General features: G+C 37.0%; 1 protein-coding gene across 1 annotated transcript in view; it reads right to left on the bottom strand.

The window, feature by feature from the left end:
• Positions 1-13820, bottom strand: part of LOC106877328 (dynein axonemal heavy chain 2) — a 99094-nt gene that overhangs the window by 85100 nt on the left and 174 nt on the right. The window contains exons 2-8 of the mRNA XM_089341566.1: positions 12325-12563; positions 11327-11518; positions 9917-10054; positions 8358-8465; positions 3881-4086; positions 2722-2851; positions 865-1047 (exon numbers count right to left, since the gene is read on the bottom strand). Of these exons, the coding sequence (XP_089197692.1) occupies positions 865-1047; positions 2722-2851; positions 3881-4086; positions 8358-8465; positions 9917-10054; positions 11327-11518; positions 12325-12558 (1191 nt within the window). The 5' untranslated portion in view covers positions 12559-12563. The remainder of the gene's footprint in view (positions 1-864; positions 1048-2721; positions 2852-3880; positions 4087-8357; positions 8466-9916; positions 10055-11326; positions 11519-12324; positions 12564-13820) is intronic.

Genomic DNA, 13820 nt, shown 5'->3' on the forward strand with positions numbered 1-13820 from the left:
TTTTCATTCCCGTTTTCTTTGAAAGCACAAAAGCCAGCAAATTTCTTTGTTGTCAGGGAATGGCAACAAGCATCACCGTTTCTTGTTCAGGACAGAATATAAACAATTTATACAGATACGTACATGTATACCACAAAACATAAAGGAGACACTTGCCCAAGGCACCAAGCAGTGGGGCTCAGTCAGAAACCACATGGCTGCAAAGTGAACTTTGTAACTATATAGCCGTGCTCACACATCTTTCTCTCTCTCTCTCCTTCTGCTTCCCAACAACGGGGTCTTGAGTTCAGTTCCACTGCATGGCACTTTGGGCAAGTGTTTTCTATTATAGACCCAGGCCAACCAAAGCCTTGTGAGTGGATTTAGCAGATGGAAACTAAAAGATGCCTATCAAGTGTATGTGTGTGTGTGTGTGTGTGTGTGTGTGTGTGTGTGTGTGTGTGTGTGTGTGTGTGTGTGTGTGTGTACAAACATACATTGGTTTAAGTCATTTCATTTTAAGTTGTTTTTGATTATATGTTGGTTTTCAAAAATAATATATGGAAAAATAATAATCAAATTAAGTCATTTTAATCGACTTTATGTCTGTCTGCTACAAATATTGAAATCGTAAAATCACTAGAAAACTGTCAAAAGCACATAAAATCATGTTACTGTACAATAAATAAGAGTCCAACACCCTAACCACCAAGCCACACACCTCCCCTTTTATATAGTATAAAGTGATGATAGTGCGAGGTGATAGAAGGATTAGAAAGATTAAACCCAAGATCAAGAGAGAAAGAAACAGGATACAAAACAAAGAAAAAGACTAAAGTAAAAGACACATCAATAACCAGTGGAAACTCTAATACTGGAACCTACCTTCATATTGAGGTCAATTCTTGCTTTGAGGGTCTTTAACCAGCAAGCAGATCCAGAGTACTTTGGATGGGTTTTCAAAATGTAGGGTGACTTAAGGGTGAGTTCCTTCTTCACTGTATTCATTTCCTCACTGAATACAGTAAATGTTGACCTGGTTTTCTTGTCAATGGTTCTGCGGATATTCTGTCAAATATAGAGCCTTAAGTCTCAGTAAAAGGTGGTTGACTAAGTGACAAATGCGGTTTTAGACTTTTACAAATTGTTTTGGAAACCAAATCAATGAGGCCCTAATCACATACTAACGAGATACAATCAGAATCTAAACTTAATAGGTTTTGTCTTCACAGCCCCTTTGGAACCATACTGCGGCCCATAGGCAGGGAACAGCTTCTAAAAAGCATCCTAGCTCATCATCGTTTAGCACCCACTTTCCATGCGGGCATGGGTTGGACGGTTTGACTGAAAACTGGTAAGCCGGGGAGTTGCACCAGGTTCCAATCAGATTTGGCACGGTTTCTATGTCTGGATGCTCTTCCTAATGCCAACAACTCCAAGAATGTAATGGGTATGGGTGCTTTTTATCTGTCACTGGCACAGGTGCCATTCACATGACATCGGCATTGTGTGATTGGAATTATAATAGAAGACTAAACCTAAATAGCAACAATGACGATATTCATTTTAACCTTTTGCCTGTCCAAAGCATTTTCATATGTCTATCCTTTCCAGACTTTTAGTTTAGTCCTTGTTTCATATGTTCTGAGTAAAATATAAACTTCCCTTTCATAAATTCCAAATTATTCTGATGGTTGAGAAAAATATTGGGAATGTTTATCAATATACGATGCATGGAAGCCAGGGAAAAGTGTTCTGAGTATCACATGTGACACTAAGGACAGACTTCTACCAGAATAGAAGCTGCCACTAATCCCTTTAATCCTTTGTATGCCCAAGGAATTTTCATAAATTTGTCCGAAACATCCACGCTTGTTTTCAGACTTTTGGTTGGTGCTTCTTTCATACATTCTGAGTAATACAAAGCTCTCCCTTCATAAGTCCCAAGTTACTCTGGTGATTAGACAGGAAAAGTTGAGAATGTGTATCATATCTAATGCATAGACACCATAGAAATAGGTCTTATGTATCACATGGTACCATTCTTGGCCTGAACCTCCATCTCAAGCACTGGCACCCATTACACCCATCAGGATGAAGAGGCTTAATCACTCACTATGGATTAACTACTTGGATATGAGTTAACATCAATGATGATCATGTGATATACAGGACAGATAAAGGGTTAAAACAGTGGTTTTGAACAAGGTCCAAATGACCCTTTCGGGTTCACATATGGTTTTGTTCCTTAAGTTTATGTGCATTTAAATTGGTTGTATTTCTACAATATACAAAATATTTTAACAAATATAATTTCTAATGATATTTAATTACAAATATATGACACGTAAAAAGCACCCACACCAGTGACACATAAAAGGCACCCCTGCCGATGACACGTAAAAGGCACTCATGCTGGTGGCACATAAAAAGCACCAACTACACTCTTGGAGTGGTTGGCATTAGGAAAGGCATCTAGCCATAGAAATCAAGCCAAAATCAGACTGGAGCCTGGTACAGCTCTTCAGCTTACCAGCCTTGGTCAAATCGTCTAACCCATGCCAGCATGGAAAATGGATGCTAAATGATGTTGATGGTATAATAGGAATTTTTAAAATACCAAATGGCAGCAGGGGTCCAGCAGAGCAAAAGAGGAATCAAAGGGATCCATAGGTGAAAAAAAAAAAAAAAAAGGATGAGAATCACTGGGTTAAATTCAGTGTAAAACTCCTGGCAAGTTACCTCACGGTTGCATAGATGTGTAAAGATATCCAGCAATTCCACTCCTTCTGACACTGAAGAGATAGTTTCAAAGGCATTTGAAATCAAACTTTGTAGCATCACCTCCAAGTCTTTTATGCCAGAACGGAACCTGATTTGTGAAAAAAAAAGAAAACAAAATTCTTTGAATAGCATTCTAATTTCTTGGCAGAAAGGGGCACAAATTTATTGTGGGAAGGGAATAATCGATTTAATTGATCTTTTGATACTTTGAACTGATAAGGACATAAAAGCCATTCCGGGTAGGATTTGAAATGAGAATGGAAAGGGCTGGAAGTAAAGACTCTTTTACTTGTTTCAGTCACTTGACTGCGGCCATGCTGGAGCACCGCCTTTAGTCGAGCAAATCGACCCCAGGACTTATTCTTTGTAAGCCTCGTACTTATTCTATTGGTCTCCTTTGCTGAACCGCTAAGTTACGGGGACGTAAACACACCAGCATTGGTTGTCAAGCGATGCTGGGAGGACAAACACACACAAACACACACAAACACACACATATATATATATATGTATATATATACATACATATATACGACAGGCTTCTTTCAGTTTCCGTCTACCAAATCCACTCACAAGGCTTTGGTCGGCCCGGGGCTATAGTAGAAGACACTTGCCCAAGGTGCCACGCAGTGGGACTGAACCACACAGCCACTCCTGCACCTATTAGACTGCTAATTATTTTGTGTGGGACTACCTATTTCCCCATTCTGCGGCCCTTAAGGGCTGTGTGACTGACAAGTTTTCTTCCCAACTACATGGTTCCAGGTTCAGTACCACTGTGTGGTACCTTGGGCAAATGTCTTCTTCTATAGCCCTAGGCCAACCAAAGCCTTGTGAATGAATTTGCTAGATGGAAACTGAAACAAGTCTGTTGTGTTGTGCGTGTGTGTGTTATTGTCTTCTTGTTTTGACATCACATGACAAATGTCACTGTAATGCAAGTAGTGTTCTTTGTTCCCAATCTTCCATAAAAACATGTCTGGCCATGAGGTAAATACTACCTTCCTTGGAAACAGGTGAGGATTGGTGACAGGAAGGGCACCCAACTAATAGAGAGTCCACCTCAACAAATTCCAATAAATAGAAAAAGACAAAAAACATCATCTTGTTCCCGTACCTATTGAAGTCATCGTGCCAACTTGTAGATTTGATGTCTAAAATACTTTTCTGCATGGATCGCAACTGGGAGAGATATTTCTGGTGTGCATGTTCGATTTCTAAAATGCCTCGAGTGATGTCTGGTCCTCGCTGGCCACCAAAGTGGGGCATTTCAATTTGTTTACCTTCTTCCATCCTAGCAAAATGGACCTGTGTATCACAGACCTACAATTGAACAATTTATACATTAGTTATATGGAAATAGGTAACATACAACAAAAAAAAAAGAAAGAAAAAAACCATAAAAAAAAACAAAACACCATCTCTTAACTGAATTATTAGGTGACAAAATTAAGGTCTGTTACAGTCTTCATTTTGTCTATTCTTCTTCTTCATATTGTTATTATTACCCCCACCTTAGCAAAGGTGGTGGTATTTGTTTGTTCGTTTGTCCATGGACAAGATATCTCAAGAACTGCTGGATGAATTCAGATGAAACTTTCAGGGATGTTTGGCCTCATGACTGGCACAAACTGTTTAGATTTTGGGATCGATCAAGTACTGGACAAGGATTCTGGATTATTTTCTGCTTTTTTTTTACTTAATTTTTGAGAGCAGTCGTTTGTTTGCGAGAGCAGTCAAATTTATTTCTTGTTTGTGAGATCAGTCGAGTTTATTTCAGATATTAAATAAGTACCAGTTACACACTGGGGTCAATATAATCGTTCAACCCCCTCCCCACAAATTTCAGGACTTATGCCTATAATAGAAAGGATTATTATTATTATTATTATTATTTTATGTTTGACTTTTGTTTTGCATTTGTACAAGTTGGATCCAAGTCTCACCCAGAGACCTCAAGAGACAACAAGTTAGAAGTTCATGTAGGTGTTATGCCTAGGGTACCATATATTTGGATTTGTACAGTTTTGTTCAAGTGAATGTTTAAGAAACCATAAGAAAATTATGTTTGCTTTAAAATTTGAGATCACATAGACAGTATTTTACGTAGGATATGGGCAGTTCCCATGAGCACTATCTTTTGGACTTCAGCCATTTTGGGGTTTCCTGGTATCTGAGCTAGGTAGTAATCAGCCCGTTTCGCTGTCATTCCCAGGGCACCTATGACAATAGGTATTGTTTTCGTCTTCAGATTCCACATTTTGCTAATTTCTATTTCAAGATCTTTATATTTGCTCAGTTTTTGGTAGGTCTTGACAGATACGTTTATATCAATTGGGACAGTCATATCAATGAGGAGGCATGATTTTTGTCTGAAGTCTTTCAGTATGATGTCTGGCCTATTTGCGTCTATCTTTCTGTCAGTTTGAATGGTGAAGTTCCAGAGGAGTGCAATGTGATCATTTTCAAGTACTGGGGGTGGTTTGTGTTCCCACCAGTTTTTATCATGGGGCAAGTCCAGGTTTTTGCATATTACCCAGTGAATATATTGTGCAGCTCTATCATGCCTGTTGAGATACTCTGTAGGCGCAAGCAGACTGCACATGGAGACAACATGATCGATGGTCTCATTTTGTTGTTGGCATATACGACATAATGGGGAGCTGCCGTTCTTTAATATGTTGGCCTGGTAGTTCTTTGTAGGTAGGCATTGATCTTGGGCTGCTATGATAAACCCCTCTGTTTCTGATTTCAATCCAGAGGCCATTAACCATTGGTGGGTAAGGGCTTTGTCAATATCTGCATTATTCGCTCTCTTTGGGTATTTGCCATTGAGAGGTTTTCCATGCCATTTTTCAGTCATAATAGCTAAGGCAGCAATTTTAGCACGGGTTTTCAAGCGCTTAGCTTTTTCTGTAGGTGTTTCTAGTTCGTCTAATTCTTGAATTTGTTGCAATTGGAATTCACTTAGATATTCCTTTGCCTGTTTTGTTACTGAGTAAGATGCTTTCTTGCTTTCATATTTTAAGACAAGTTTTAGCATCCAGTCCTCAGAGTTTTTCATATAGGTGTCTAGGCCAATTGTGGCTACCTTCATTGATAATGCCAGCTGTAGTAGTCCTCGACCTCCCTCTTTTCTTGGCAGATAAAGACGTTCTATATCTGCCTTAGGGTGGTGCATTCTATGCATTGTCAACAGTTTTCGTATTTTTCTGTCAACATTACATATTTCAGTAATTGACCAGTTAACGATGTTGAAACTGTAAGTCACGACTGGTATGGCTAGAGCATTGATCGCTTCGATCCTGTTTCTCGCGTTCAGCTCTGTCTTCAGTATTGCTCTCACCCTGCGATAACATTCTCTTCTGATCCTTTCCCTCATCACTGAGTGCTTGATATTGTCCCCTTCAATTACCCCTAGGTATTTGTAGCTCTCTGCTGGTTCTAACTCTTTAATGACATTTTGCTGGTCAAGGTTCACATTAGATGTATTTGTCATTTTTCCTTTGATAAAGATAGCTTTTGCACATTTATCAAGGCCAAATTGCATCCTGATGTCATCACTGAATTGTTTAACAATCGCTAGTAGGCCTTTGAGTTGTTGGTCATTTTTTGCAAAGAGCTTTAAATCATCCATGTAAATGAGATGATTTATATTTTTATCAAATATTTTATAACCATACTGTGCATCATTGAGCAATTTTGAGAGCGGTATTAGGGCTAGACAGAAGAGGAGTGGTGATAGTGAGTCACCCTGGAAAATGCCACATGAAATTCTTACATCTCCAGCATTTAGAGATTCATTGTCATTGTTCAACATCAGTGTGGTTCTCCATGATCTCATACTTACAGATAAAAAGTTTCGCAGAGTAGGAGCTATTTTATACATTTCCAGACATTTCCTAATCCAGCTATGTGGTAGGCTATCAAAGGCCTTTTTATAGTCTATCCAGGCTATTGACAAGTTTTTGTGTCGCTTGTGACAATCTTCTAAGATCATCTTATTGATGAGTAGCTGATCTTTACAACCATAAGATCCACGTTTACATCCCTTTTGCTCATTAGGGAATATGCTACTTTCTATTAAAAAACTATAGGTGTACTCGGTTAGGACAGATGTTAGCGTCTTATACATTGTTGTTAAGCAGGTTATGGGGCGATAATTTTTTGGTTCGTTTGTTTCCTCATTTTTTGGAAGCAGGAATGTTAAACCATTAACTAGCCAAGAGGGCATCAAACTAGGATTTTGCAAAACATCGTTGTAAAGTTTTGTTAGCAGTTCATGGCTTTCTGGGAAGGCATTCAACCAGAAGTTAGGAATTTTATCCTTTCCTGGAGACTTCCATTTGCTTGACCTCCTGAGAGCAGATCTTATATCTTCTACCCTGACCCCCTCCCACTTTTGCTCCTCTAAGGAGTCTAGGTCTGTAGCTATTCTATCAATCCAAGGGGCCTTTTCATTGTGTGTTTTATCTTCTGCCCAGATTTTATTCCAAAATTCTTGCACTTCTTCTTTTGATGGGACAGACTTTATTGTTACTGGTGTTTTCCCTATCTTCCTGTAGAAATTTTTGGGGTTATTTTTGAACATGTTATTATCTCGGAAGAATTTAACACGCTTTTCATACCTTGCTATGCGGGCAGCTTTAGCACATACCTTTTGCTTGATGGTTTCTATGGTGGCATCAATGTCAACTATGGTTTTCATGTTATATTTTTTCTTTAGTTTTTGGGTCTTTGTAGGTTTGATACTCTTGTCAAATTTAAGGTTTTTCAAACATTCTATGTCAGATCTAAGCAGCTTAATTTGGTGTTGAATGCGTTCTTGCCAAGAAGGCTTTTTGTGGGAGTGTTGTCTTTTTCTAATCTTTTCACCACATAGAATCGTTGAGATTCTTGCGGATGCATAGTACAGGTGGTTGAGATCTGTAATATCAACATCATTAGCTGAAATTATATCCTTAAGTGCAAGGCGGATTTTACCAATTATTTTCAGGTTTTGGTTAGAATTGCGAATTTTGGGGAGAGTGTCGCGTTCATTCATACTAGTTTCTTTAATTTTCAGCCATTCAATCATGATTTGATTTTTTAGATCATGTAGTTCTGTTGCGTCGATTTCTGTATGACTTCCTTCATCTATTTGATTTTCACCTGCCTTAGTGTTTATGGTTGGTTCAGAGAGTATTTTATTTTGCCTATCAGTTACCTTAACTCTTTCAATTATTACTGTATTTTCATCAGCCTTGGGCTGGTTTATAATTATTATTATTATTATTATTATTATTATTATTATTATTATTATTATTATTATTATTATTATTATTATTATTATTATTATTATTATTATTATTATTATTATTATTATTATTATTATTATTATTTTTATTTTTTTTATTTTTTTATTAAGGTAGTGAGTTGGCAGAATCATTACTGCATTGGACAAAATATTTAGCACCATTTTTTCCGGCTTTATGTTCTGAGTTCAAACCCTGCCAAGGTTGACTTTGCCTTTTATCCATTCCTTCACCCTTTTAAGTCACATCTCTAACCCCACTGCCCCCATCTGACGCAGAAACAGCAATAATTTTTCTTACCTCCAACAGATCCTTGCAACGCTGCATAAAAGCATCGATTTGGGCGAATATGCTTGTCAGGTCAAGAACCCAGCCTTTAGGGGAGAACTTGTTGTGTAAGGCTGATGTCTGGAAAAACAAAACAAAGCAAGAATTAGGAGAGTATTGTAGTTCACTTGAAGCATTGTGCATTGTTTGTAAACAATAAAAAGTTTTGAATGGTCCAACAATGCACTATAAAACAAAAAATGGATTATACACCTGTTGTAATTTGGTTATCTATAGTCCAATGATCTTTCGGAATTACAATTCCTTCTTCAGATCCTCTTAGATGGAATCTCTGCTATAAACTTATTATTATTATTATTATTATTATTATTATTATTATTATTATTATTATTTGTAAAGAATAAAAAGTTTTGAATGGTACAACAATACACTATAATACAAACAATGGGCTATATACGCGTTGTAATTTAGTCATCCATAGTCTGATGATATTTCGGAATAAAATTCCTTCTTCAGATATTCTTAGATGGAGTCACTGCTAGAATCGGTTTTCCAATGGTTTTTTTTTTTTTTTTTTTTTTTTCTGGAAGCAAGAATTTCTTAATTAAATGAAGAAATTTCTAAACTCAAGAAGATTTACATTCTTCTATGAGGTTGCTCAACTTGATAGACAATTCCTACTAATTGCTTGCAGAAGAATGTGCACCAGCACAACATAGTTGCCGCCATAGTATTCAAACTTTGGCAAGAGTGTTCAGGGACATTCTGATAAGACCTAACCATGCTGTGGTGCTACCTCTCCGTTTCTTAGGTTACCAACCTCAGTTTCTCTTTCCATTAATCACACCTTCCAAACAGACCTTGCCGACGCTACAAACCATTCTCTTAGTGAGGCCAAACCATATGTGCTCTTTATTTTTGATGACAGGGGTAACTGATGGCACTTTGGTTATTTGCCTTAAATCTTCAATTCTGACATAGTCTGAGAATTTGGTGTTAGTAATAAGTTGCATTCCATGATTCTGAAAGACTTCCAGTTTCTGTAGTGCACCAGAAGTCCAGTTGACACATTCTGGCCCATATAAAGGTACTGGAAGAACACAGGTGTTGTAAATCCTTCATTTTATATATGGCATCAATTTTGAAGTAAGTGCGATTTTTTTCTTACCAAAGGCACTTTGGGCAAGTGTCTTCTACTATAGCCTCGGGCCGACCAAAGCCTTGTGAGTGGATTTGGTAGATGGAAACTGAAAGAAGCCCGTTGTATATATATATATACATATATATATATATATATATATATATATATATATATATATATATATATATATATATGTATGTGTGTGTATGTGTTTGTGTGTCTGTGTTTGTCCCCCCCAACATCACTTGACAACCGATGCTGGTGTGTTTACGTCCCAGTAACTTAGCGGTTCGGCAAAAGAGACTGATAGAATAAGTACTAGGCTTACAAAGAATAAGTTCTGGGGTCGATTTGCTCGACTAAAGGCGGTGCTCCAGCATGGCCGCAGTCTAATGACTGAAACAAGTAAAAGATCAAAGCTAACACTAACCATATCGTATTTCTCCCTCCATTTTTCACAACATTCAATGCAGTCGACGAGGGTTTGCGAACCGCTCTTTATGTAGCCTTCAAATATCCGGTCAAGATTAATGGCTTTACAGCACTGATGGATAATCTCATTGCTAAGCTGCAAATAAACAAATAAATGCAAATGTTATTTTTCTGAAATGTAAAAACAGAAATAATTCCATTTTCTAACATTTTGTAATGCTATTCTATGAGTTTTTTTTTTTAGATGAATTGATACTAATGATAGAAATTGCATAATTATAAGTATTGATTAATATTAACCCATTACCTACCAGTGATCTCATATGAGATCACTTAAAAATTACACATATCTAACCTTTTTGCTATATCTACTAGGTATATTTCTCTGATATTCAAATGAGGTTTGCTAATTTTTCACCCAATATCTTGCTTATTTCTATTTAAAATGTTATTTTGAAATGTTATTTTGATCATTCCAGCGTATTTCTAAGGCTGTTTTATGCTAGAAATCAAAGTTTCATAAAAAAATTCCAGTTAATAGAATTATGGGAGGTAATGGGTTAATGATAGAAATACAGAGATTGCATGGTAAGGAGTTTGCTTCCCAACCACAAGGGGTTGCTGTAAAGTTTCTGGTTTTAAGGTTGTTGCAAGAGTCCTGGCTGAAGGCCTAACTTTCCGAGTCCTTTTACAAAGTTTAAAAAAAACTGAAGGACTGTTGCAATAAGTGTGTGAATCTGAGAGGGGAACAGGTTGAATAAAATCATAATTAACTGATCCGCCTGTATTATCTTTTAACCAAATCCAGGAACTTGTAGCACACACATGTGTGTGTGTGTGTGTGTGTGTGTGTGTGTGTGTGTGTGTGTGTGTGTGTGTGTGTGTGTTTATATTTGCACAAGGGGGTGTTGAAATGTTCTTGCCTTTTAAGTGTATCATGAAAGGCCTGATTGGAGGCCCAACCTACTGGGTTCTTTTACAGGGCTTAGAAAAGCTGAAGGACCATTGCAATAAGTGTGTGAATCTGAGAGGGGAAATATGTTGGATAAAACCATAATTAACTGATCCTCTCGTATATATGTATATATATGTATATGTGTGTGTGTGTGTGTGTGTGTTTGTGTGTCTGTGTTTGTCCCCCCCTGCATCGCTTGACAACCGATGCTGGTGTGTTTACATCCCCGTAATTTAGCGGGTCGGCAAAAGAGACCGATAGAATAAGTACTAGGCTTCCAAAGAAGAAGTCCTGGGGTCGATTTGCTCAACTAAAAGGTAGTGCTCCAGCATGGCCACAGTCAAATGACTGAAACAAGTAAAAGAGTAAACCCTTCATATATAGCTAAACCAAGAGTTGGATGAAAACAGTTCTTCAAAACATGGCACTAAAAGCAAAAAAGGAAAAAGGAACCTTTTTTAAGAGACCAGTTAGTTTCTCTTTAGTGTTGTAGAATTCAGAGTTCATCCAGATAATCCGGATTAAGGTCAACAGCTCACTGATAATGGAGGGGATGTCTTTTGGCAAAGCTTCTGTCAGTTTTAAACAAGGTTCTTTTAAAATCATCAAAAACCTCAGGTTGCTTTCAGCTTGGTAAGAACCTTCCTGTTGTAGAACACGAGAAAGAAAGAAAGAGGAACGTTTAAAAAAAACAAAAACAAAAAAAAAAAAACAAGAGGAAACTAAAAAAATGTGAAAAAATAAAAGGGACAAAATATATCAGTTTAAAAAGTAAATAATAATTATTTCAAATTTTTGACACAAGGGCAGCTTGGGGGAGGGCATTAAGTTGATTACATCAACCCCAGTGCGTAACTGGTACTTATTTAATTGACCCCGAAAGAATGAAAGGCAAAGTCGACCTCAGTGGAATTTGAACTCAGAATGTAAAGACAAGTGAACTACTTCTAAGCATTTCGCCTGGCGTGCTAATGATTCTACCAGCTCGTCACCTTAGATAAATAAATAATAATGATGATAATAATAATTACATTGACCCCAGTATTCAGTTGGTACTCGTTTTATCAACTCTGAAAGGATGAAAGGCAAAGTCGACCTTGGGGGAATTTGAACACAGAATGTGATGTCGGATGAAATGCTGCAATGTATTTTGTCCAATGTGCTAACAATTCTGCCAGCTCACCACCTTAATAATAATAATAATAATAATAATAATAATAATAATAATAATAATAATAATAATCCTTTCAGCACAAGGCCTGAAATTTCGGGAGAGGGGGCTAGTTGATTACATTGACCCCAGTGTTTCACTGGTACTTAATTTATTGACTCTGAAAGGATGAAGGGCAAAGTCAACCTTGGCGGAATTTGAAAGAAGTGAAAGAATAAAAGAATAAATAAATTTGTAGACTAAAACTGGTTCTTATTTTGCATTTTTTCTCATACATTACCTTAATCTGACTGGAAAGTTTGATGAATGGGGTGACATAAGAAGACTTGGCAAGCTCCAAAATCTGGGTGATTCTTCTGACAATCTTGTTGTCCAGCTGACTGCTTATTCCGGATAAATCGGCACAACGGTTCTTCCAGAATTCTATTTCATCAAGTGGGCCGCTTGTTTCAGATGACTCGCTAGAATGTTGTGTACTCAGAACTTCTTTGATCTGTCTTGCCCAATGGATCATCGAGGCTAAAGAAAAGAAAAAACAAACAAAATGTCATAAAAATAATAATAAAAAGAGAAAAAATGAAGCTGAGAATACATTGCAGCTATGACCAAAGACCTTTACCCTTTTACTGCAGAAATCAGATATATCTACTCCAAATTTTATTACTCTTAACTGCAGAAAGCAGTTTTATACACCAATCTATTTTTTGTTGAGGAATTTCATGTTTACTCTATTACTCTTTTACTTGTTTCAGTCATTTGACTGTGGCCATGCTGGTGCACCGCCTTTAGTCGAGAAAATCGACCCCAGGACTTATTCTTTGCAAGCCTAGTACTTATTCTATTGGTCTCTTTTTGCCAAACCGCTAAGTTACGGGGACGTAAACACACCAGCATCGGTTGTCAAGTGATGGTGGGGGGACAAACACACACACACACACACACACACACACACACACACACACACACACACATATATATTCTGGTAGACAATTTAACATTATTACAGAAATAACCATAAAATTTAATTTTACAGTGAAAGAGGTAAAATTTATTAATTACAATATAAAGAGAATAAGAAATGTCACCAATGTCCTAATCAATTTCGTTAGTGTAATCAGCCTCATCATTATTGCTATGCTATCATTGGTTAATCCTTTTAAATGCAGAAATCAGATATAACCAATCAAAATTTCATTACTCTTAACTGCAGAAAGCAGTTTTATAGCCCAATCTATCTTTTGCTGAGGAATCTCATATTTGAAACTATTTTTTGTTGAGACACACCAAGTTTATTATGAGGCAATGTGACTTTCAGAAAACACCAATTCTAATTTTTGGTACATACATTTAACATAATTACTGGAATAGCCATGAAATTTCATTTCACAGAGAAAGGGTTAAAATAGGAACAACATGTTACATAATGATGTCTTGGGGAAAAAAGACAGGATGATTGTGGTTGACCTGGACCTCAACAACATCGTCGATATTGTGAACAATGTAATGAAACTGTCCATTCATCCATCCATTTTGTCTGCCTGCATTTTTATTCTTCTCTTTTTATGAATTCAGCGTGCACATGTGAATTGTGTGTTCATTCTTCGTTTTCCAGTTCCTACTCAAAACGGTTTTCAGATCACAACTGTCTAACAAACTGCGTTCGTCGGGAGCACTTCATGCTGTGATGGTTGTGAAAAAAATGGTTGAAAAACCACTGCTCTAAACCATAACCAACAACAATAAAAGAACAACAAGAAGTTAATGATAATTGATAAT

The sequence above is a fragment of the Octopus bimaculoides genome, chromosome 24, assembly GCF_046866305.1.
Source record: "Octopus bimaculoides isolate indiv1 chromosome 24, ASM4686630v1, whole genome shotgun sequence".
NCBI lineage: Eukaryota > Metazoa > Mollusca > Cephalopoda > Octopoda > Octopodidae > Octopus > Octopus bimaculoides.